General features: G+C 35.4%; 2 protein-coding genes across 5 annotated transcripts; one reads left to right on the top strand and one right to left on the bottom strand.

Moving 5' to 3' along the window:
• Positions 1-2,853: 2,853 nt before the first annotated feature.
• Positions 2,854-15,639, top strand: LOC109181784 (Niemann-Pick C1 protein-like). The gene is made up of 39 exons (XM_019331695.1): positions 2,854-3,148; positions 3,442-3,485; positions 3,708-3,807; positions 3,936-4,043; positions 4,142-4,258; positions 4,589-4,739; positions 4,857-5,104; positions 5,255-5,443; positions 5,772-5,848; positions 5,939-6,056; positions 6,532-6,615; positions 7,328-7,423; positions 7,594-7,695; positions 8,351-8,419; positions 9,051-9,146; positions 9,223-9,330; positions 9,720-9,833; positions 10,071-10,154; positions 10,389-10,517; positions 10,793-10,991; positions 11,102-11,245; positions 11,365-11,408; positions 11,480-11,563; positions 11,673-11,741; positions 11,831-11,907; positions 12,081-12,150; positions 12,224-12,373; positions 12,440-12,502; positions 12,689-12,833; positions 13,220-13,284; positions 13,362-13,427; positions 13,550-13,643; positions 13,861-13,897; positions 13,989-14,046; positions 14,134-14,244; positions 14,431-14,498; positions 14,690-14,756; positions 14,843-14,911; positions 15,256-15,639. Exons 1-39 carry the CDS (start codon positions 3,074-3,076, stop codon positions 15,340-15,342), a joined length of 3,876 nt encoding a protein of 1,291 aa, XP_019187240.1. The 5' UTR covers positions 2,854-3,073; the 3' UTR covers positions 15,343-15,639.
• LOC109181785 (protein NLP5-like) lies at positions 9,103-24,815 on the bottom strand. 4 transcript variants are annotated; one of them, XM_019331697.1, is made up of 6 exons: positions 24,520-24,814; positions 23,048-24,009; positions 22,561-22,608; positions 21,543-22,473; positions 20,159-21,064; positions 9,103-9,113 (listed from the first exon to the last, which is right to left on the bottom strand). In XM_019331697.1, exons 2-5 carry the CDS (start codon positions 23,903-23,905, stop codon positions 20,178-20,180), a joined length of 2,724 nt encoding a protein of 907 aa, XP_019187242.1. In that variant the 5' UTR covers positions 23,906-24,009; positions 24,520-24,814; the 3' UTR covers positions 9,103-9,113; positions 20,159-20,177. The 4 variants fall into 4 exon arrangements, with proteins under 4 accessions (XP_019187242.1, XP_019187243.1, XP_019187241.1 ...); XM_019331698.1 differs by lacking the exon at positions 9,103-9,113 and having other exon boundaries at positions 20,002-21,064; positions 24,646-24,815; XM_019331696.1 differs by lacking the exon at positions 9,103-9,113 and having other exon boundaries at positions 20,002-21,064.
• Between the last annotated feature and the right edge of the window lie 420 nt (positions 24,816-25,235).

Below are 25,235 nucleotides of genomic sequence, written 5' to 3'. Positions count from 1 at the left end.
TTTGTAAAGCAAAATGACACAACTGCCCTCCCGTACTTCCATCCCAAAATGTAGCGAAAGCTAGGCTGCTTTTCTTTTTCTTTTCTTTTTAATTACAATTTTTTGAAGTTTGATATTTAAAAAAAAATAATAATAATAAAATTCATTCGTTAAAGAACACCCGCTTTCGATGGTGAAACATCATACGTTTCATCAACTCCCCCGACATTCGGCCGAAAGCAATAGTATTAGCCTAAAAATTATCTGCTTGCCCTTTGAAGGTCCCTTTGCCTGCCAGCCAGCCAATTATACCTTCAAAATTGATGTTTTTTTTTATTATTATTTTTTATTTTTAATAAGAGTTAATTACTGAAATGGTCCATTGATTATAGTGAAATTATCAATTTGATCCTTGACTACTTTTTTGACCAATTAAGTCCCTCAACTTTAAAAATCTTAACCAATTTGGTCCTCCGTTTGTTTGATCGCTAGTCAACCGTTAACTTGGGACCAAATTGGTGATTCGCAATAGTCAAGGGACCATTTTGGTAATTAACTTTAAGGGTGGACAATTCGGTTTAGTTTTCTCGAACCGAACCGTACCAAATAAAACATAAAGAAATCAAATAAAACATTTGCGAGAGATACCTGTGAGAATATGAGCTGAACGGCAGAGTAAGCAGCAAGGGACTTGGATTTATTTATTTATTAATTTATTTATTTATTAATTAATTATTATTATTATTATTATATTTTTTTTTAGAAAATCAGACGATAATTGGTTCAGTTCAATTTTTTACCTAACAATTCGGATCGATTTTGAATCGAACCGTTCGTTATACAAAAATCCAATACCGTTCGATTGTTTGATATATTACCGAACCAAACTAGTTCGGTTCGGTTCAATTCGAGAAAACTAAACCGAATTGCCCACCCCTAAATTTAATTACCAAAATGATCCATTGACTATTTTTTTTCAGATTTTTGGGTGAGGTCCACTTTTGAAAGAAAGGGGAAAACTTGGGCAAATTGTTCGACGTCTAAAAGGCATGTAATGCCATTAGTTTTTTTTTTTTTTTTTTCCTCTATTAGAATTTATTATTAGTTCCCCCCCCCCCCCCCCCCCCCCCCGCACCCCCACCCCCCTTATTCTAACTTGATTCTATGAAAAACCCACAAAAATCTACAACTATTACAATACGTTTGGTTCAAGGAATGAATTTTGAGGTAATAGGAATGCTATTCTATAAGGAATAGAATAGGTAAGGAATAGAATAGTACTCTGTAATTGTATTATATTGTTTGGTTCGCGGAAGGAATAGACTTTAGGATTTATATTACAGTGTTTGGTTGGTTTAAGGAATAGAAATGAAATATGTTTTAAAAGACATAAATACCCTTATAAAAATATGTGATGGTGGCGGTGGCGGCGGTGGTGGTGGTGGCGGTGGCAGTGATAGTGGCGGTGTTGGTGGGAGTGGTGGCGGTAGTGGTGGTGAAGATGGTGAAATAGGAAATAAATTCAATTGGGGTAAAATAGAAAATAACAACTTAGACTATTCCTGAGAAATCAAGAATAGCCTAATACCAAACCCCCCCCCCCCCCCCAAGAATCTCTATTCCTCTTACAATGGGTAATATGTCATTCTCAGGAATGTTTTTACCAAATAAAGGAATATACCTAATACTGGGAATGCTATTCTATTCCAGACCTATTTCGCGAGCCAAATGTGCCATTAAGGTTGCTCTATCGAGGATACTCTTATGGGGCGTTTGGTTCAGGTTATATTACATAATCAAGGGAATGTGACATTCCCAAGCTTACATTTCTATGTTTGGTTCATATTCTGTGAGGGAATATAACATTCCCTCCACATAGGATTTTGAAAGGAACGTGATTCCCTTCATTTTCTTAGGTTATTTAAGATCACATTGGATATTTATAAATTCTGTCATTTTAATTCTAATTATTTTAAAAAAAATATATTTTATGTTAGCTTATATATATATATATATATATATATATATAAAAGCTAACATAAAATATATTTTTTTTAAATAATTAGAATTAAAATGACAGAATTTATAAATATCCAAGGTGATCTTAAATAACCTAAGAATTAAAATGACAGAAAATGTAAGTTCGGGAATATATATATATATATATATATATATATATATATATATATATATATATATATATATATATATAGTATAATATTCTTAACATATTTTCATATATTTTAATAAATTTAAAATTTAAAATAAATAAATAAGATAACAGTATACTTTCAAAAAAAAAAAAATAATAAGATAACAGTATAATATATAATTACATAATTTTAAAATATTAAATAAAATCTTGAACTTGAAAAAAAAAATTATTTTATATACTAACATAACATAATATATATTTTTTATTACGTTATGTTAGTATATAAAATAATTTTATTTTTCAAGTTTAAGATTTTATTTAATATTTTAAAATTATGTAATTATATATGATACTGTTATCTTATTTATTTATTTTAAATTTATTAAAATATATGAAAATATGTTAAAGATATTATACTATATATATATAAAAGATAATCATAAACCAAACATGATTATATTACATATCTCAATTTTAATTAAAAACAAGAATCTGACATTTCCAACAATCTAACATTCCTAGGTAATCTAACATTTCGTAAATGAAACTGCCCCTTATACTACATATTATTATTATTATTATTATATGTGAATGTGAATAGTAGTCCGTGTAGAAAGTAGGTGGTGCACGCAAAAAAACGTCATCAGTCATCACTCATAAAATTCCATTTGGAAAAAGGAAAATGGGGAGACGGGGTGGGGTGGGGTGCTTTCTCAAAATTTATTGAAGCTTTTTGGAGAGTGGACAGAGTGGACTGCGCCAGACAATTATAAGCAGCAGATCAATCAATCAGATATAAATACTCATTACACCCACCTCATTCATTCTTCCTTCCTACTCACTATATTCATACTCTTTACACTACTAATACTAATTCACTAAATTCTGCTTCTCCTCTTCACACCGCCGATTCACCAGCTCCTTCAATTCAAACCAAAAATGGAGTTCTCTCCCGGAGGAAGGGGACTCAGCCTTCCTCTCATGGCTTGTTTCGCCGCTGCTTTGTTTCTTCAGGTACCGGAATTCTTCTTTGCATCCACGCAATTCTGTCAATGTCTGCTCACTAAGCGACAAAATTTTACCTGTTTCACTTTTTTGAAGGAAGGATAAAGGATTCCTGTTCCGATTGATTTGGACCTTTTTTGCAGAATTGTAGTTTATAATTTTGAGAGTCTTTGGATTTGTGCAGCAGATATTTGTTTTGTTTTCTATTTGTAAAATTTTCATGGAGTAACTGAACTTGAAGATGAAGCATTTTTTTTTTAAGGAGTATGTTTATTCAGCTTACAGAACCATGCATTTTGTAGGTCTTCTTAAGTGTTTCTAAGGTGACAGCCCAGACGTCCAATGGGTAAGTTACATCTGATATATCTTTATTTTTTTTTAATATAATGTTTTTGGTAGTGTTTCTGTTTTCTGAAACTCTGAAAGTAAAGCTTAGGACCACTCTAATAACTTAAAGTCCTACAAAGTTAGGTTCAATTCATATGAAATGTTGGTTGTTGTTGTTGACTTGTTGCCATATTTTGTATTGTTAATAAACCTGAATGCTTCAATTCCTTCACATGGTTAGGGAAAGACATTCTGAAGGATATTGTGCCATGTATGACATTTGTGGACACCGCAGTGATGGTAAAGTTCTGAATTGCCCCTTTGGTTCCCCGTCTGTTAAGGTAAATACTGTTGGATAGTCATAGATGAAGCATTGACATCTTCGATTATTGCTTCTTTTTCTGTGATGAAAAATCTGAACGCTACTGAAATTAGAATTCCTTTTCTTTCTTCTTTTTCTTCTTTACAGCCCGATGATCTGCTCTCATCCAAGATTCAAAGTTTGTGCCCGACTATTACTGGAAATGTCTGCTGTACAGAGGCTCAGTTTGACACTCTAAGATCACAGGTCCAGCAAGTAAGATGGTTATGCCTTAATTAATCCTACTTCATTTGATATATTTCTAAGTAATAAGTTTTTTCTCAACAATTTCCGTGTGTTAATATCTTTTGCAGGTAATCCCGTTTCTTGTAGGATGTCCAGCATGCTTGAGAAATTTCTTGAATCTATTCTGTGAGCTTACATGCTCTCCAAACCAGAGTCAGTTTATAAATGTGACATCTGTTTTAAAAGTCAGTACTTAATACATCTTTTGAATTCCATATTTCCAATTCTTCAAGACAGTTGCTTTCTTTATAATTATCAGTTATATTTATCTATCTCACTACATTGCAAGTAATCCTTAAAGATAATCTATATGATATTGTGCTAATCAGAACAAATATTAAAAATTCTATGCATACAACGCAATTAGGATTAATTGTGTTTGTGATACATACACTTTTACTGGCCTCTAGCATTGATTTATTTTCCAAATATTTCTTGCTAGTAAGATTTTATTACTAGTCTCTAATTGGCTTTGGGTAACATACATCATTTTCTTTGTCATCCATTACTTTCAGGTTATGAACAATTTCACTGTAAACGGGATAGATTATGTTATAACGGACACTTTTGGTGAGGGTTTATATGAATCCTGCAAGGAAGTAAAGTTTGGCAGTATGAATACTAGAGCAATTGAATTCGTTGGTGCAGGTGCTAAAAATTTTAGAGGTAATACTCCTTGGGCCTGGAAACAAAAATTACATCTAAACTCTATATATTTTCTGTGTTGTGAGCAAAATTGATGGTCTCAGTATGTTTGTTGATATTGAGTGCCGATATTGACAGAATGGTACACATTTATTGGTAGAAGAGCACCACCTGCTGCACCAGGATCGCCATATGCAATTAATTTTAGATCAACTCCTCCTGATTCTTCTGGGATGAAACCTATGAATGTTTCTACATATTCCTGTGGAGACACTTTACTAGGCTGTTCTTGTGGTGATTGCCCTTCGTCTTCCGTATGCTCAAATGCAGCTCCTTCTCCAGCTCAAAAGAAAGGTTCCTGTTCAGTGAGTTTTGGGTCTCTCAAGGTGAGAGTAGCTTAATTATACCCAATCAATTATTTTAGTTCTCTTGGATGTGGACATCTGAAAGTGTACACATAACTAGTGTAATACTTGCATTTTTATTGAATTATATAAATTAAATAAAGCTATTGCGTTCTGCTTTAATTAATGCAGGCAAGGTGTATTGAAGTTGCTGTAGCTATAATTTATGTGATATTGATCTCCGTTTTTCTTGGATGGGGTTTTCTTCATAGCAGAAAAGAGAGGACTCCAGCTTCTAGAACAAAACCATTGGTCAATGCTCCTGATGCTGGTGTTATCCACCAGGTTAATGGTAAAAAAGATGAGAATGTCCCAATGCAGGTGTGCCCTAATGATGCCCTTCTTTTTTTATTCTTTTGAGTTTTGGATGGTGGTACCTCTCACATTTTTATCGTGATTTCACAGAGCTTGAGTATTTAGTGATTTTAATTAAACAAACTCATTTGATAAAAGAAAAGAAAAATGTTGAACATTGTCCTATTCAGTGTGTGTGGAGGTCACTTCTGAGGTTAGAAGGAAAGTCAAATATGTGCATTTTGTAACTTTTAACTCCACCTTAGGAGCATGCTTCTCTGTATATTTCTGGAACAGTTTAAGTTATTACAATCCTAATATGTTTGTTCTTCCCTGTTGTTTGTAAATTTTTCAGATGCTCGAGGATGTCCCCCAAATATCGAGCGGTGTTCAACTTTCACTTGTGCAAGGATATCTATCAAAGTTTTATAGGTAATCCTATTGAATTGTTATTGGATATATCATAATTAGGTATTTTTTCTTCTAGAAATCTTGATATTAGTGTTTTTTTTTTTCCATTAGGAAATATGGAACTTGGGTTGCTAGGAACCCAGCCCTGGTATTGTGTTCATCATTGATCATTGTTCTGGTACTTTGCTTGGGTTTATTCCGCTTTAGAGTTGAAACAAGGCCTGAGAAGGTATGATGCATGATTCAAATATTTTATTTGTTATTTTGTTTTATCTCACTTTACCTTTTCTTGCTCAATATGTGATGATTATGCTCACTGTTGCAAAAATCGCGCCTAGGCGCTAGGCGCCCGCCTAGAGCGCTCTAGGCGCCTTAGGCGGTCCCCAGGCGCCTAGCGATTTTTTCAACATTGACTATGCTGCATTTCTTATTGTGATTTCTGCTTTTGAGTAGGATTAAGTTGCAGTAGGTGTTATTGGTTCTTTGTGTTTCAGTAGGTTGACAAAATATATGAACAGATACTACATTGTAATAGAGCGAGTAACATTCCAAAAAAAAAAAGTTGCAGTAATTAATGCTTAGAAAAAGGAGTTAAACTTGTGTTTCACCTCCCTGTGTTAGGATTAAGTTGTCATGACGCAGTTGTTTGGAATTCATTATCTGTAGTATAAATGAGCTAACATTCAATCCTTATTCTATTGCAGCTATGGGTTGGCCATGGCAGTAGAGCCGCAGAAGAGAAGGAATTTTTTGACAGCAACCTAGCACCTTTTTACAGAATTGAGCAGGTTATATTTTGTTGCTTTCAATCATGGTATCAGAGTAAAAAGTATTCAAAAAAAAAAGCCAGGTATCAGAGTCTAACATGGTATTAGAGCTTGTTCGGTCCAGTGTTGATAAAATAAGTGAGTGACATTGATCTATGGTTGAATTCAATCTTTTAGTGTGGTTACTGTGGTATGGTCTATGTACATCATAGCCCAGTTGAGTGACCTTAGCCCAATCTTAATTTATAATATGGTATCAGAGCCATCTCAATTTCTAACCTGGTATCAAAGTCTAACATGGTATCAGAGCCCGTTCGGTCCAGTGTTAATAAAATAAGTGAGTGACATTGATCTATGGTTGAATTCAATCTTTTAATGTGGTTTGGTCTATGTACATCATAGCCCAGTTGAGTGACCTTAGCCCAATCTTAATTTCTAACATGGTATCAGAGCCATCTCAATTTCTAACAATAAGTTATAAAGTTGTATTCTGTACTTTTCCCCTTTAGTTTCATCAGAATGTCTTTCTAGTCTTCCTTTTAACTTGATAATCTATGTATTTGATTTATGCGTTTTATGTGTGTATTTGTAATTTTTCATTTTCTAAACCTAGCTTCTATAGCCTCCATATACTCAATAAGCGGTTGGTTACATATGATCTTTCATTGGGGGAGTGTAGCAGCCTAACTATATTTGACATTTTGACTAGACTAACACCTCACATATTTTGCAGCTCATAATAGCTGTAAATCCTGACATGAAGAATGGGAAATCACCCCCAATTGTTACAGAAGACAACATCAAGTTGCTTTTTGACATACAAAGAAAGGTGATATCTTTTATGCAAATCATGTACCTTAATAGGCTATAAGATATTCTGAGAGTATATACTTTTGTCATTATTTTGCTTTGCATACTGCAGTTATTTAACCAAGTGAAGTCATGATCCTCTGTTTTTTATCTTCATTGACAAAAACTAAATGTGCGCTGTTGAAATAGGTAGATGCAATCAAAGCTAATTATTCTGGATCGGTTATTTCTCTTAATGATATTTGTATGAAGCCACTTGGCAAGGATTGTGCTACTCAAAGTATTCTTCAGGTAAGACAGTATTTTATATAAAAATTGCTGTTATGGTTGCCTGCTTGTCCTGTATTCCTGTGATGTATGTCATTGAAAATAGATTTCAAACTTCTATTAGTCAGAGATACATGTCTGACTCTGAGTTAGAATCTATGGCACTTTCAAAATTTCACATATCCGAATGACTGAATCCATAAAAGTTTTCTTCGTTATGAAGTATACAGCTACTACTGGTAGGAAGCATTTTTTACTCCAATTATAAAATGGAAAGATGTCATCCAAAATTGTGATACCATTTACTTGTAGAAGTCAACATGGACAACAGTTTGATGTAAATGTCTTTTATAAAATTCTTGTTTGTGGGAAGCAGAAAATGGTCCCTGCGAAGGTGCACAAAAGAACCTTAGTTGCCTAAGAAACCTGGAGCAACTAACTAAGATAATTGTCACTAAAAATGAGCTCAAAATATTTCCTAATGTTGTTTGGTTTGGCACATGGACTTCTATTTTGCAGGCTTACTAGCGTTTTTTACCCTTAATTGGACTAAAATTTGGCTTGATTTGAGTTTTCAATAACTCATTCTTTAACATTACTTGCCAAAACTTGTTGATTGCGGACATATTGCTCCCTTCATATATCTTTTGTGATTGATTTAGACCTGTTTGGTGTGTAGTATTTCAAGATGAATCCTGCAAATTTTGATGATTATGGGGGTATTGATCACATCCAGTATTGTTTTGAGGTATGCCTCAAACTATATAGTGCAATCTTGAACCACTTTCCCCATCCCCTCTTTAGTTCCTCTGAGACATTCACTTAATTTGCTTTGTTTTATTACTCTTCTAATCTCTCTTTTGTTGTAAATGAGCAAAAAGAGTACTGGGAATAGTTTACTCATCTTGAACTGACCTAAATGGAACTTGATAGTGTTGGGAATATATCCTGTTCCCCATTTCTTAACATATAATTTAATTTCCTGTGAAGAGACACCCTGAATAGAAGAAAGAAATTAAAGAAATCATTTCATCTAGACTACAACATCTACCTTCATAGGGTGAAGTGACCAATGTTTTGCCCTAACATACACTGATTCCTCTATTCTACCTTTCGTTCTATTTACTTGTTTAGATTTCCTTGAAATAAAGCTAATGATGTTTAACCAAAAAAAAAAAAAAAAAAAGAAGGAAAAAAGGGCCAGCTGCTTTTACTTCAATTCTTCGATTCTCCTTTCTCCAGTTTTCTAATCTCCATTCTCTGTTTTTTGAATTGGAAAAAAATGTACAAGTAAATGTATTCTTTATTTTCTTTTCTCTAGTTTTCCATTTCTCCACTTAGTAAATGCACAATATTTCTCTTTTTGGATGTTTCTTTAGCACTATACTTCATCGGAACAGTGTATGAGTGCCTTTAAAGCTCCCCTTGATCCAAGCACTTCTCTTGGTGGCTTCTCTGGTAAAAATTACTCTGAGGTAATTCATTTCTCTTTTACTATTTTGCATGAACCACTAGTTGTATATTAAGGGCACAACATTGTTTTTGGTACAGGCTTCTGCATTTATCATAACCTATCCTGTGAATAACGCAATTGACAAAGAAAGCAATGAAACTAAAAGGGCAGTTGCCTGGGAGAAGACTTTCATCCAGTTACTTAAGGTTGAATTCTTCTTCTTGAATTTATTTATACATAAACTGATAGTGACTACAGTGGTGGATGAAATAAGGCATTGCAAGGATTTCCAATTGTGCATTTTAGGTAGTGTTCTTTTGACTAGGAATCTCACTCCTATCATGCTTGCTTTTGTATTTAAGACTAAATTATTCTTTCAATAATTGTACAACAATTTGAACTAAATTGAAGAACTTTTAAAGAATCAACTAATTAATGATGGTGAATGCTGCAAAACCTTTTTTGAAGGAAAAAATGTTGTAGACACTTCACTACTGACAAATCTTTACTCTGTATGGTGATGGCCTTCTTGTTCTTACTACATTTACATGCAAACTCATCCATGGGATATATGGACATGAAAACTTTTATACAGGATGAAATCTTGCCAATGGTGCAAGCAAAAAATTTGACACTAGCATTCTCATCCGAAAGCTCTATTGAAGAGGAACTGAAAAGAGAAAGCACTGCAGATGCTATAACTATATTGGTAACTCTTTCCTCTATGCAATTTGAAATTTTTTAGTTTAACCTGTGTGTGTGTGTGTGTGTGTTTTTATTTATTTATTTTTTATTTTTTTTTTTAATTAGGTTGTGATGTCCACTCTTTACCGAAAGGAAACTTGAAAATTTTGTAGTTAATGGTGTAGATTTAATTTATAAATTGTTATTTTGTTACAAGCCTTCTCTTATGCAAATATAAATGTTTACAGTTGTTTTGTTCCAGATAAGCTATCTTGTAATGTTTGCATACATATCGTTGGCTTTGGGAGACACTCCTCAATTCTCTTCATGCTATATATCATCTAAGGTATGCTATTATAACCTTATTATTATCTTTCTGTATTACGCATTTTAATACTTTCTTGTTAACTCAATGAATGAATACATCTTTCAGCTTTCCATTTGATCCTGTTTCTCTTTCATATTCTTTTGTTGGTGAAGATTTTGTATTTAAATGCTAGGTCTTCTCAGTTCTCACCTAAACACTTTAATCAGAAGCATCCAAAACCCTGCCAATCTCAAAAGAGATGTCTTGTTTCAGGTTTTGCTCGGCCTTTCAGGAGTTGTGCTTGTCATGCTCTCTGTTCTTGGATCAGTTGGTTTCTTCAGTGCTTTGGGAGTAAAATCAACACTCATTATAATGGAAGTCATCCCTTTCCTTGTTTTGGCGGTAAAATTGCATTCTTTTAAATATACTTGTACTATTTTTTTTTTTTTCATGCTATTGTTAATATAATGTGGTGTTTTATTACCATAAGCTGCTGGCCACAGAACTAGTTTAATATAATTTGGCCTAACCCTTTTATTACTACTATTTGAACAGTGGGTTGAAAAATGAAATTAGCATTAGGCGAACCTTTTCAATACTTGGTTATCTTAACCTTTGATATCTTTTTTTCTTTTGTCATTTCATATTCCAAGATCATTGACCTTCATGATTTTTAGGTTGGGGTAGATAATATGTGCATATTGGTACATGCCGTTAAAAGACAGGCAGTTGAGTTGCCTCTAGAAGGACGAATAAGTAATGCTCTTGTAGAAGTTGGACCATCTATTACACTAGCTAGTCTATCAGAGGTTTTGGCATTTGCAGTTGGGAGTTTCATTCCCATGCCAGCTTGTCGTGTGTTTTCCATGTTTGCTGGTAATGATTTCTCATCTATTTCATGTAGCTGATGCGATTACTATGTGTCAGTCTTGCCCTTTTTCGGGTTTCTCAGTATTTTTTTTTTGTTTTTGTTTTAATTTTTGTAGCGTTGGCTGTTCTGTTGGACTTCCTTTTGCAAGTTACTGCTTTTGTTGCGTTGATTGTGTACGATTTTCTGAGAGCTGAAGATAACAGGATTGATTGTATTCCATGTGTTAAAGTTTCTGGTTCAAATTCTGACCCTGACAGAGGTTAATGTTCCAACTTTTCACCTCGACCACTTTAATTTATTTTTTTCGAAGGATATCATTACCACTCATCATCTCACTTTTGTAATAAAAGCACAAGCTTGACTATTTATGGATTGCAGGTAGTCATCAAAGAAAACCTGGATTGTTGGTTCGATATATGAAGGTATGAAGAATTCTTTACTACTATAGGAGATTTCAATTCTCGAGTAATTGGGTTTTGTTTCACTACTATAGGAGATTCATGCACCGATATTAAGTCTGTTGGGAGTGAAAGTACTTGTCATATCCGTCTTTGCTGCGCTTGTGATGATGAGCATTGTAAGTCATTTCCCTTCACTCTTTGCAACTACACACTTCTTTTATCTCAAGTTTTATTTGCTTGCTATAGACTAGAATATTGATCTCATGATGCTTTCTCTTCTCAAAGGCACTATGTACGAGGATTGATCCTGGTCTAGAACAACAAATTGTTCTTCCTCGTGATTCGTATCTCCAGGTTTGATTTTACCCTAGCAAATTTGTCCGTCATGAAGCATTGTCTAAAAATGGTGCTTGCATGTAATAACAACATTTCTAATTTTTTAGGGTTACTTTAGTAATATCTCCGAGTATCTCAGAATTGGACCACCGCTGTACTTTGTTGTGAAAAACTATAATTACAGGTACGTGGTGTTTTACAGCCTTAAAAGCCTTCTGTTTCCTTTTCCTCTTGAACAAAATACCTTGAAATAAAATCCATATCATATACAATATCTAATGTAAGGGAATTTCTCGAAGTTTGTCCCGGTGGGTTATTAAAGCTATAGTTATGTGAATGTTGTTTCGTTCCCCTCAGTTCAGAATCAGGACAAACCAACCAGTTGTGCTCTATCAGCCATTGTAATTCAGATTCTCTTTTGAATGAGGTAACACTCATTTTTCCTTCACTATGGGTACCTCATCTATTGCTTCAGTGCTTGAAAGTTGCTTCTTCTACAGATAACAAGAGAATCTTTAAAACCGGAGTCGAGTTACATTGCTAAACCGGCTGCTTCTTGGCTCGATGATTTTCTAGTTTGGATATCTCCGGAAGCTTTTGGTTGCTGTCGGAAATTTACAAATGGGAGTTTTTGTCCTCCTGATGACCAGGTACAGTTATTTTTGGTCTAAAATTTCATATATATTTACTAAAAGTTAAAAAGTTTATCCTTTCAGCCTCCTTGCTCATCCAGCGAAGGTTCCTCTGGCTTGACTGGCATATGCAAGGATTGCACAACGGTAATCCGTAAAAGTTTTTACTTTTGCTGTTTTGTGCATTGAAACAAACTGTGTTCTTATTCTAACAATGGTCTTTCCTGGTTTTGGTATTTAGGTTTAAAATCATTCGGTATTTTATTTTAATTCTATTGTGCTAGACTTTTATCCATGAACCGATGGTTTATGCCTGACACTTGCGTTTTCCAGTGTTTTCATCACTCGGATTTAGCCAATGACCGTCCAACAACTGCGCAATTCAAAGAGAAACTCCCATGGTTCCTGAGTGCTTTACCTTCTAGTGATTGTGCTAAAGGTGGTAATGGGGCTTACACTAGCAACGTGGACCTTAAAGGTTGAACCATCTGCATACTTATTTTGTGTTACGAAAGTGAAGAGAGAGAGTTTCTAATGTGCTGTCGTATATTGTCTCAAACTGTCATTAGAATAGAGAATATAAAGCCCCCTATAAATAGGTACTAGAAGACTACGAATAGGAAACAAGTTTCCATATGTACCCTAAGACTGCCTAATCTATAGGGATTCTATATATCAAATATATATTCTATATTCCATAACATTTTGCATGCATGTTTTTAAATTGATTTTTAGCATGTTATACATCTCTGCAGTGTCTCCAATTGGATGGCTGAGTCAAGTTTTACATTATCTCTGTTCTCCTTGTTTCTTGCACCCACCCTTCCTTGGATTTGAATTTAAATGATTATATCATGTCTTCAGGCTATGAGAATGGTGTTATTCAAGCATCAGCGTTTCGTTCATATCACACCCCTCTTAACAAGCAAGTATGACGACAAAAAAAAGAATATTTCACTTTTTATTCTTTTCAGTTTTCCTGCTTTTCATTTTGTTTTACTTTCAGGTTGACTTTGTTAACTCAATGAGGGCAGCCCGGGATTTCAGTTCCAGAGTTTCTGAGACCTTGAAGGTAATTAGATTTATCCTGGCATGATAAGAGTCGATTGGGCAAGCTTGTTTTGTTTTGTTGTTGTTCCTATTTTTTTTGTTTTTTTTGGCTGTTGACTAATCTAGACAAATTATCTGGTGCAGATGGAGGTCTTCCCATATGCTGTATTTTATATGTTCTTTGAACAATACCTGAACATATGGAAGACAGCACTAATCAGCCTTGCCATTGCTATTGGTTAGTAATATCAGAATGACTTGTGCTGTTTTAATGTTCTGCAAAATTAGAGTTTCATTTATATATTTACTACTTACTGTATTGCTTCAAAGCCTTTTTAAATTATACATTCTTGTTTAATATCACTGGGACTTCGAAGTTTTATTTAGTTCATGGGGATTATATGAACATAACTCATTCTGGTTTTTTTTTTTTTTTCTTGTCTCAATTTAAACAGGTGCAGTCTTTCTTGTATGCTTAATCATCACATGCAGGTTATTTTATCTTATCGTGCTTCTCTGTTACATTCCCCCGCTGTTCTTTAAAATCATCTTTAACTGGACTGTTTCTTTATCTAATTTACAGTTTTTGGACTTCGGCAATCATCTTACTTGTGTTGGCAATGATTGTTCTGGATATAATGGTACATTCTCTTGACAATTTATAGGAGAATGCTTCTTTACTTTGACTTTTTCCCTAGATCCAATCCATTTATGGATACATCTTGCAGGGCGTAATGGCGATCCTGAATATCCAACTAAATGCAGTCTCTGTTGTTAACCTTGTAATGTCAGTGGGTATTGCGGTGGAGTTTTGTGTGCACATCACACATGCTTTCTTGGTCAGTCTTTTGTTCTTTCACGTATCTGAAAAACATCCGTTTTTTTTTTTCTTTCATAAAATAATTAGAAGTAAAGAGCTTGGTGTTTATTCATATTATTATATGTTCTCTATATCTGTTCAATCAATATAGACTTCATTCTCATGTATCTTTTGAGTTGTGAAAGTAAACACGCGATCATTGCAGGTAGCCAGCGGAGACAGGAACCAACGCATGAAGGAGGCGTTGACCACTATGGGGGCTTCTGTATTCAGGTTTGACAGTGTTACGAAAGTGAAGAGAGAGAGTTTCTAATGTGCTGTCGTATATTGTCTCAAACTGTCATATAGAATAGAGAATACAAAGCTCTATGAATAGGAGCTAGAAGACTGCGAATAGGAAACAAGTTTTATGTCCTACCTACCTAAAACCCTAAACTGCCTTTGTTCTTTTCCCTCTTTTGCAGTGGCATCACACTTACTAAGCTAGTTGGGGTGCTTGTTCTTTGTTTCTCGAGGACAGAAGTTTTTGTGGTACTTGAGAGCGTGCATTGGATTTCGTAAGCCAAATATTGCATATTCTTGTGTCATTACCTGAACTTTGACTTCCCTTTTTGCAGGTTTACTACTTCCAAATGTACCTGGCTTTGGTTATTCTTGGCTTTCTGCATGGTCTAGTCCTTTTACCTGTAAGAGAACAAGCTCCTTTCTATTTTTAATTTTACACTTCAGAAATCTGAGTGCTTGTGATTTTGAACATACCCCATTTGATAACCTCTCTTTATTTCAATTTCTGCTTACTGCTTAAGCTTTAGTAGTGTTAAGAGTCTCACATTTGATAAAATAAGAGAGAACATATGGGTTTATGAGGCCATTGGTTAGACTAGTTAATTGGTTGGATTCAATCTTTTAGTGTGGTTTGGTCCATGTGTATTATAGCCTAGTTGAGTGACCCTAGCCTAATCTTTGTTTATAACGCGTAGTAACCCCATGGCAAAAGACCAAGTGAGTTACATTAAACTTCCGTTTGCAGGTATTACTGAGCATGTTCGGTCCGCCATCAAGGTGCGTGCTTGTGGAGAAGCAAGAGAGTCACCCATCTACATCCTCGCAGATCTAATCGATCGAGAACCATGTAAGGCTAACTTTTGTAGGATTCAGAGGCCTTGCTCCCTCCCCTTTGGAAGAGAAGCAAAATCAGTCCATTGGAATACTGTTGAAATGTAAAATATAACTTTAAAGGTTCAATGAAAGGGGGGACTGGTATACAAGTCAGTTCTTTTTCCTGTCTCTACTGTGTAAAACTGCATAGGTATGGTTACAGTCTTACAGAACATTTTCTAAGAGTTGTATATAATGTACTATCCCTTACCTATTTTACTTGCTTTTGGAATGTCAAGAAAATTTCAGCAATCCACATTGTCTTTTCACTACCTGAATGGTTAGGTATGTATTGGCAGCTCTAATTATAATATTTATATAGGAATTAGTTCATGTGTAAAGACTCTCTAGGTGAAAGATGGGTGAAATTTGAGCCGCTAATCTAATCTAAATCAACGGTTCAAATCAAGAAAAATTATTAAAACAATGCGCTTCTGCCAACATTCACAAGTCTTCTGTATCTCTTCCTTTTCTTTCCCTCTTTTCTTCTGCTTGTTGCAAGGTTTGACACAATTCCTGGAAAGATTCTTCTTCATGTATTGTTTCTTTGGCCAGAAAAAAACTGTTGAGTCGTATCTTCATGTCATTTCGAACAAAATCTCGTATATCAGTTTTAGTTTTGATTCCAAAAGCAGGACGAAATTTGGTAGTATGAAGTACAAATTCTCAAAAAGAAGAAAGGTTTTCAATGAGAAGTATGAATAGGATTTGATTATTAACACAAATGATCAATTGTTTCAAGCTATGCATCTTAAGATATAAAACTAAGCACCTTAAGTTATAAAATCATGCACCTTAAGATATAAAACAACGCACCTTAAGTTCTCAACTTTAAATATATTCACCTTAAGATGGAAAAGGACCCACCTTAACCTATGGAAAGACACACCTAAAACTTTAGACTGAAACACTTAAAGTTTCAACAAAACACGCACCTTAAGTTCTCAACTAAAGAACTGATGCCTCTTAAGCACAGAAACCACACACCTTAAGAAGGAAAACGACGCAGCTTGACGACACACTTTAAGTTTAACCAATATGCAAAAAGACCAAATTGTCACTGTTTTTTTTTTTTTTTTTTTTTTTTTTTTTTAAGTTTTTCTTCAATCTGGACTATTGATTTTGATTAGATCAAGGGCTGAGATTAAATCTATATTTTACCTGAAGCCTATTACCGCATTTTATCTCTATTATATATATATATATATATATATATATATATATATATATATATATATATATATATATATATATATATATATATATAGAGAGAGAGAGAGAGAGAGAGAGAATCTTATAAAACATTATAGAAATCATATGATTGTATAAAATTTTAGGAAATATTTTAGAGATATAATCATTGTCATACGATCAAGTAGATGTCCATCGTCTATTGGGGAGGTAGAATAAGTATAAATAACCTCATGTGGCTCATTTTGTAACAATCCAAGTACTTATAAAGCAAAAATGTTAAGGGTCAAGTCATCGAATTGCATAATGCAATTAGGTCACGGAACTTAAAAAACCTACAATTGAATTCCTAAACTAACCAATTTCATACAATTCCTCCCATTTATAGATTTCTAACAAGTCACTTCAAATTTAAAATATTTTTTATAAAATAATTTTTTTTCCTTCAATAAGCCAAAGCTTTTATTACTGAAAAGAGGCATAAAGCCATACAAATGCCTTCGGCCCAAAAGTGCTCAAATCAACCACGCAAAAAATAGCTTAACCTCCAACAGCACAAAGGCCTTACAATCTAAATGGGCAATGCATAGCCAAAACTACAACAGAGCCCTAAACAAGAAAAGGTCCAAAAGGACTAAACAACAAAGACCTAAGCTATAAAATAGGGCAAATTATGCCCTGGACCCGTGTCCACAATTCATTGTGGACACGGGTCCAAAACGACGTCGTTTTTCAAAAAAAACGCGTCATTTAGTTAAAAAAAAATTGTGCGCGTTTTGCCGTTAACGGCGTTAATGACGTTATTTTTTTTTGGATTATGAATGTACAATTATGCCGTTATGAATGTACACTTATGCAATTATGAAATTATGAACATAGAGCTCTAACATTATGAACTTACAATTATGAACATATATAGTGATAAAATTATGACCATGAAGCTTTAAAATTGTGAATATAGAGCTTCGAAGATTATGAATGTACAATTATGGAGTTATGAATGTACAGTTATGGAGTTATGAAGGTACAGTTATAGAGTTATGAACGTACAGTTATTAACATATAGTAATAAAATTATTATGAACATATACTCCTATAACGAAGCGGTCTGAAATTAAAAAAAAAAAAAAAAAAAAAAAAACGATAACAGTGCCTAACTGGACACGGGTCTAACGCATAACGATTGATAAAATAATTATTAAAAAAAAAAAAAAAAAAAAAACAAGACTTAGTCTCCATTGAAACCAACAAAGCCCTAAGCTATAAAATAATTTAAAAATAATTATTAAAAAAAAAAAAAAAAAAAAACAGGACTTAGTCTCCATGGCAACCAACAAAGGCCTAAGCTATAAAATAATTATTAAAAAAAAAAAAAAACAAAAAAACAGGACTACAACATTCTTTGTCTAGGAGACCAAGACACTCTGTACCCTGCCATGCTCGAGTCATTGAGAGTTTCTACCTTCATAATTGTCTCCATATTTGCAGTTCCAACTTGGCCTTCAATTCCTTCTTTTTCTTCTTCTCATCAAGCTCCAGACCTTCCTTCCTTAGTTGCAGATACAAGCTTCTTTCCATCAAACTCCTTCAGGCTTCAACTGCCCAACGTTATACTCATCAATGGCATCAACCATGTAAAGGACCTCGTATCCCTTCTTCTTCAGCTTTTTCAGGAAGGGAGAGTTCTGCACGACCTTCTCACTTTCACCCGTAATGTAGTAGATATCATTCTACCCTCCTTCATCCCCGTCACATAATCCTTCAAGCTGGTCATTTCATCACGGCTCTCGTATGTGGAATGGTACCGCACAGTTCAACAATCTTAGTTTTGTTCAGAGAATCTTCATGGATACCAAGCTTCAAATTCTTGGAAAAGCCTCGTAAAACTTGTTGTAATCATCCTTGTTCTCTGCCATCTTAAAAAAAAAATAAAAAAAATAGGACTTTGTCCGAGACAAAGAATGTTTTTTCGTCTTTGGCTGGAGACTAAGGATGTTTCTCAGGTTTCTTTGTCTTCTTCGTGTCTCCGAGAGACAAAGTCTTTTTTTTTTTTTTTTTTTTTTAAATAATAATAATTTTTTAAAAAAATATTTTATACTATTTTATATTTAGGGTGACTGGTTAGAAACCAGTCATTTAGATGAATTACATGAAATTAGTTAGTTTAGGGATGCTTGACGGAATTAAGACTTGAGCTAATATCATGCATTAATCGTGCTAACTTTGATATGGAAGTTATGTATGAACGTAATGCTCATAACTTCCATCTAGACCTAGCTGCTATCTACTCCCCTTAGTGCTTCCATCAAGCCGACTCACTAATGTGAATAGGTTATACATAAGGGTGGGTTGGTTATATACTCTTATGCACGTTCCTTCTTCGAACCTTTTGGTATGTATTGCCCCCTAACTAAAGATCATATCTACCATACAATAAACTAAATTTCGCACGGTTGCTAAGTCGTCGAACTTATCCACCAAAGGATTCCGCGTTGAAGGAGTCGCGAAATGAGGATGAATAAAAATTAAGAGAAGAGAAAAGGCTAAAAAGACTTTTAAATGGGAGAGGTAAATTTATTTAAAATAATATGGATGGAAAAAGCTTTGAAGCTATTAGCTTATTTTTTAAATGCTTGTGTTTTAATATAAACTACGTAGTATTATTTTAAGTTACTAGTTTATTTTTGAACATTATCAAATAGAGCTTATAGCTTATTAATAGCTTAAAATAAGCTATAAGCTCTCAAAAATTAAAAATCTCAGAGATTGGTACACATATGAAGAAGATTGGACTAAGTATTTGCTTTGTTAACTCCACCAAACCTAGTTTCTAACATGTTGGATTTAATAATTTTATACCTTCTGACACTAGGGGTGTTGGGTAAATAACTATTAATTGATTAGGTTAGTGAGTTTAACTAGTTGATAGTATTAGCTTATTGTAGAAAAATGTTTGGTAAATTAGTTGTTAGTTGATAGTTGATTATATATAAAATGACTTTCTCAAAAAATTGATAAAAAGAACTAATTTGAGTAGCTTTTTGTATTATAACATAATGGTTGTATTATAGCTTTTTGTAATACCCCTTTTCTAAGGGTTAGGTAGTACTTTCTTGGAGGGCTTCAAATTTACCAAAAAAAAAATAATAATAATGGTTGTTTAACCAAATCAAATAGCTAATAATGATCAAATAAGCGAAAATTGACTGATAAACTAATTTTGTTACTAAATAGGGATATCATTGTTAACCAGGATATCTGTTTAATCTAACTTTCTTTAATTTGATAACTCGATTACATTTTCATTGTATTCTTATCCCTACACCTTATTATTATTATTTTAATATCTCAATGAAATGTTATGTTTGGCAAAAGTTGATTTAATAACAATAGTCATCCAAGCAGGGGGGCTATCAAAGAAGCACAATTTAGGAAAAGAAATGACAAAACATATGCACATTCTGAACTCTAGTTTGAGAAAGCCCCATAGAGATTTCAAATATATCTCAACATCACATTGAGCTTTAACATACAGGACTTGTTTATATAGTCAACTTTATTGTTCTGAGTTCAAACAATCCTACTCCAAAACTATCTATAATGTCAAGAAAATACCATATTTATACCAGAGGCCGAGGGATTTTTGCTGCCCAAAGAGCTTCCAAATTGGTGTTGAGAATTGCAGAGGAAAGCCAGCCTGATAGTTTGGTTCTGTGATGCCCTGCAAACATCAATACATTCCTCCAAATCTGCATCACATGTTAACAAAACCCACTCCAAGTCGTCGTCTAAGTATTTGAGCTGAAACCCCCTCGGGTCGTCTATGCCAAAACGCCTAGCGATTTCTTTCAGCACGTCTTGGTACCCCCACTGGCTCTGCAACCGGAACCTTATTTTTTCTTCCCCAAACGTGACTTTTACTCTCGGGCCGTCTTTTGTAGGTGGGAGACACTCGGACTTGGGGTGCTCGCTAAGAGATGCATGACTCTGGGATCTCGGGAGGGTGGTGGTCGTTAGTCCATCGTTTGACACGAGCAACTCAGCGTCGCTTTTAACCCTCTTTACCACACCGTTAACCGATTCTTCCCTGACAGCTGCTGCAGCTTCGGGAGCTGCAGCATGCAATGTGCAAGGACTTGGCTGAGTTCCACTCGAGCAACATTGACTCGAGCTCGAACTTTGGCTGCCCGAAGAGGAGGGCGACTTGGATGCAGAACCGTTGGGGCATACGTTTTCACCCTCGTGCTGCCTGTTTAAGAGGCTTGGATGTTGTTCATCTGATATTGGATTTGATCTCGAGACATTTGGAGATGCCAGTTCTGGGAAGTTTGAGTAGAAAGTTTCGATTTGCAAAGCACCCGAGGCACCTTGGACTGAATCAATCACTCGTCGAATCTTTTGTAAGGAGTGACCAACCTTCTTGATCTTTCGAGAAGGCCATCGCTTGATCCCGTGCTGTCTGCATATCCTCTTCAGGGTGGTAGGACAAACTGAGGACAAAGCAGAGATGATGAGGATGAAGAAAACAAAGTAGATTACAGCACAAGTGGAAAAAAAAAAAGAGTTTATACCCAATTTAGTTCTGACTATAGTGATTTTTCTAGATTTAGTACTAAACGTCTTTTTGTGCTTAATTAAAGTCCTGAACTTCAATCGTTTTACCTAATTGAGACTACAATTGATGACTAAATGGGTAAAACCACTATAGTCGAATACTAAACTGATAGATGGGAAATTACCAAGCTATCCTAACAGAAGACTCAGTTGGGTAAAACCATCGAAGTCAATGATCCAATTAAGTACAAAAAGGCGTTTATGACTAAATCGAGAAAAACTACTATAGTCGAGGACTAAATCAGACATTAGTCTGAAACGATGGAGCACAGGGGCATAAACACTTCAAATAGTGAAATGAAGTCATATATGAAAATGTGATTGCTTGAATGTAGTTTAAAGACGAATGCTTACCACCAAGACTCTTTGCAGCATCTTTTAGGCTACCAGCAAAGTATTGCTGAAGAATCTGCAACGTAATTGTTTTCTCTGCCTTCATACGCTTCTTATCTCCCGCTCTTCTCACGTTCTGAGCGCTTCCCTCCCCAGAAGTACTGTCAAAGGAAAGGCCTGATCCCGACACAAATTCAGGTAATCTTTTGTACAAGAGTTCACTCGGCTTTTCGTTCTGGAATGCTGAAGAGGACATGCAACTCTCTTGGACAAGCATAGGACTGGAAGTCCAGGATAAACCTTCTTCACAAGGCCCGATGGACGAATTATATTTCAGATTCGGGACTTCTTTATGAATTCTAATATCAGAATGTTTTGCTACTTTACTGGAAGGCGAAGTAGTCTCTTCCTCCAACTCTTGCTCGGTCACAACTCGTAAGGTTTGGCAAACGTTTTGTATAATGATGGATAGTGATGTTAGCATTCTTTTGTGTTCTTCGGGGCTCTTGCAATCCCGGGGCAAAAAGAACTCCAAGACGAAGTCTGTCGAGCCAGTGCAGGTGCTCCGGAGACGAATAGCTACAGCAGCTTGTAGCGAGAATATCCTCGCGTAGTGGGAGAGGGGGTACTCCGTCTTGCTGAAAGACGTTATATCAGCTGAAAAGCACGGTTGGTTAGTCATGAATGCCCTCCCGACAACGCCTAGACCTTTTAGCAAGTGGTGCTCGGAGCAAGCCTCGTGGAAGCCTTGTATACGGGGATCAGCAATGTAGCAAGCGGAATCCACCGTGGAAACGCAACGCAGAAGGTTCTCGTCGGAGTGACGGAGGCCCTCTTTACCTTGTTGGACACACGGGACCCAAGTCTGAGCTAGCGGCAGTTTGTGAGTTGCACAAGCAGATTTCAAAACCTCGAGGATTTCGGGTAACACCACTTGGTAGCTATGGCATGTCTGATAAAAGTAGACAGCATATTATGATTCAAGAAATAATTCGTAGCTAAATATATAGCATCGTTTTGCAGATTTCATCCACCTTACCTTCACATTCCTCACATTCGAGATTTTAGAACCCCTGAGATCAACCTCCTGCAGTTCAATTCAAGAGAATAAAAATGACAGATTTCAAAACCAAAAAGCACTATTTTCTCTTCTTTTGGTAATGTTACTTTTTTTTTAGTACTACTGACTTTGTTACAATGCAGTATCTGTTCATAACTACTTTCTCAACCCACAACCTCCCGCTACCCGAATGTGCGCTCTGGGTGAAGCCCGCCTTATGACCTTAGCCAGCAAAGGACCACAAGGCGGTAAAATTAGCCTAGATTGCCCCTAGCTGACCGGCTTAAACCAAGAAGGCCAATAGAGAGCTCCCGCGGGGAATCAAACTTGTATATACAATTCATTCTGGTGATAGTTAAACTAGTTTCTCACCCCTCGAGTGGTGTTCCTGGCTAGTCTAAAATTCAAAGTTTCGCAAATCATAATGAACGAGAAATAGAAGAGCCAAGCATAAGTGATTACAAACCTCAAGAGCTTTGCAGACACTATCGAGCTCATTACGGTACTTGACCTTCTGTGTGGTTAACACAACTTCAATGACACCTAAACAAGTACGACTTCCTTGATCGAAAACTGGAACAGCAAAGGTGCCTCGAACATCATAGCGCTGTGCATGGCCAACTCGCGGGTACTCTTCCCTCTTGAAAAGCTGCACATCTGGAGTCCACTCGGGTACTTTCCCCAAAAACACACGCCCCGGCAGCCCAACATTTTCTTGTGAATCCTCCTCGACGGGGAACTCATAGTTAATGGAGATGTCTCTGTAGTGGGCGAGCCTCGGGCACTTAAGGTCTAGCTGGAAAGGTTGGTCACCAGTAACAAGCACACGCCTACCATCCCGGTTTACTGGAACCCAAATTTGGATAAGCACATCCTTGTCTCTCGAGAAATCTTTGATATACCCAAGCGCCTGAATCAACCTGTCCATTACCGAGGTTGTAGCCATCGGTCCAATCCACCACCTCCTGCTCAGCTCCGAGCTTTCAGCTAGTCCCGAAGAGCAGACAGCATTACTGCCATTCTGACCAAAACACTGAACTCTTTCGGTATGAAATTGGCTTGCCGATAAATTCTCAGGCAGAGAAGACTTCTTCCTTTCTACCTCACTTTCCTTCATCAATTCACCATTGTTGGGTTCTAAATCTGGCAACACGTATGAAGGCTCGAAAAGCGCATTAGCATTGAAGGGGCTATGCTGAAAGAATTCAGATCCATCGGTCGTCTCCAACCAACACCCCTCGAATAGTAGATCATCCAAATCCATGAAGGAGGAATCAGATGTTGTATTCAACACAATAGAAGAAGGGAAAACACTCTCATCCATTGTCTAAAATGCTAATTTCCTCAAATTCCCATTATGTGTTTCTGTTCTTGGCCAGACAATAGCTAATTGCAAAGAAGAAAGCACCAAACTTTTGAAAAGAAAATCTGCCCAAAAGAAAAAACACAAAAAAGCTCCAATTAAGCATCTCTAAAGCTCCCTAAAAATGCAATAAAAGAAAGAAAGAACTTTTGTATTGAATATTAGATAATCAAGTAGTCTGAAATAGGACCCAATATATTCCTTCAAGTTGGATCTCTAAGAGAAATAATTTACCTATTATTACTCCAAAACTATCTCTTATAGCTCTTTAAAGATGCAAGATTCCTATGTTAAGAGAGATGAAAAGTTTGAATAGATACCCAAATGAATACAAACATTCTCAATTAGCTAATGATGCAATCCATTCAACCATAACAAGATTACCCACCAAAAGAACATCAGAAACAAAGAGAAGAAACCCAGACAAAATAGGAAAGAAAGAAAGAAAAGAAGAGCAACCTCCGTACAGAAAAAAGATTCTTGGATATTCCAATTCCCAGGATGGGTATTTTTCTTGCTTTTTATTTAAGCAGTATATATATAAATATATATATTGATTTTGTTGAAATAAATACCCAGGAATATTGTTGTGGTTGTCTGAGAAGGAGGAACATGAACAACAAATGATGTGGGCTCTGGGCAAAAACACTCTCTTCCCCTCCTACTACTTATCTCATCTTAGGCTATTCTTAGTTTCTTACCAAACTCTGATGAATGATGATTCTCTCAGAGCTGCCAGCCTGCCTGCCTATTCAAGGATGGAAGATTCTTCCTTATTATTCACAGAACAGCGGGCGGCCCCACCATGAAGCTCTTTGGGATTCCCGTATCCAATTCAACTACAAACTCTCTAACCCCAAAACCCAAGTTTAAATCAAGGATGGATATATAAATATATATAGAACAACAAAAACAATAAAAAGCATGAGCTGTCAAAAATCAAATGATACATACTGTAAATCATGCTCACCCCTCCTTTCTGACTCTACAATGCTCCCTCTCCATTCATACATTATTATAATATATAATTACCACGTGGTTAGCTCAATTAGTTCAATCGATAACATTAAAATCTACTTAAAATCTACTATAAGACAGTATAAGGAGTTTGAATCTTACTGAAAATATGACAATTTGCTCCTCCCCTCACCCTTCCCCAGTCCCCACCTCCTTATATATAGAAATTAGAGAGTTCTACATGTACTTTTTATTTTTACATAGATTTAAATAGACCGTGTTTTTGTACAACCGGTGCAGATTTAACATTAGATATTTAAAAATACACTACACA

Source organism: Ipomoea nil, unplaced genomic scaffold (genome assembly GCF_001879475.1).
Source record: "Ipomoea nil cultivar Tokyo-kokei standard unplaced genomic scaffold, Asagao_1.1 scaffold1043, whole genome shotgun sequence".
Classification (NCBI taxonomy): Eukaryota; Viridiplantae; Streptophyta; class Magnoliopsida; order Solanales; family Convolvulaceae; genus Ipomoea; species Ipomoea nil.
The sequence above is the reverse complement of the archived record's forward strand: the minus strand, read 5'-3'. Positions and strand labels throughout refer to the sequence as shown.

Coding starts and splice junctions, on each gene's coding strand:
- LOC109181784 (XM_019331695.1), top strand. CDS start 3,074: ATGGAGTTCTCTCCCGGAGGAAGGGGACTCAGCCTTCCTCTCATGGCT. Junction 12,503..12,688: donor TATGCAAGGATTGCACAACG/GTAATCCGTAAA, acceptor TGCGTTTTCCAG/TGTTTTCATCACTCGGATTT. Junction 13,428..13,549: donor GAGTTTCTGAGACCTTGAAG/GTAATTAGATTT, acceptor TATCTGGTGCAG/ATGGAGGTCTTCCCATATGC.
- LOC109181785 (XM_019331698.1), bottom strand. CDS start 23,905: ATGGATGAGAGTGTTTTCCCTTCTTCTATTGTGTTGAATACAACATCT. Junction 22,609..23,047: donor GTGTCTGCAAAGCTCTTGAG/GTTTGTAATCAC, acceptor ATTGAACTGCAG/GAGGTTGATCTCAGGGGTTC. Junction 22,474..22,560: donor CGAATGTGAGGAATGTGAAG/GTAAGGTGGATG, acceptor TACTTTTATCAG/ACATGCCATAGCTACCAAGT.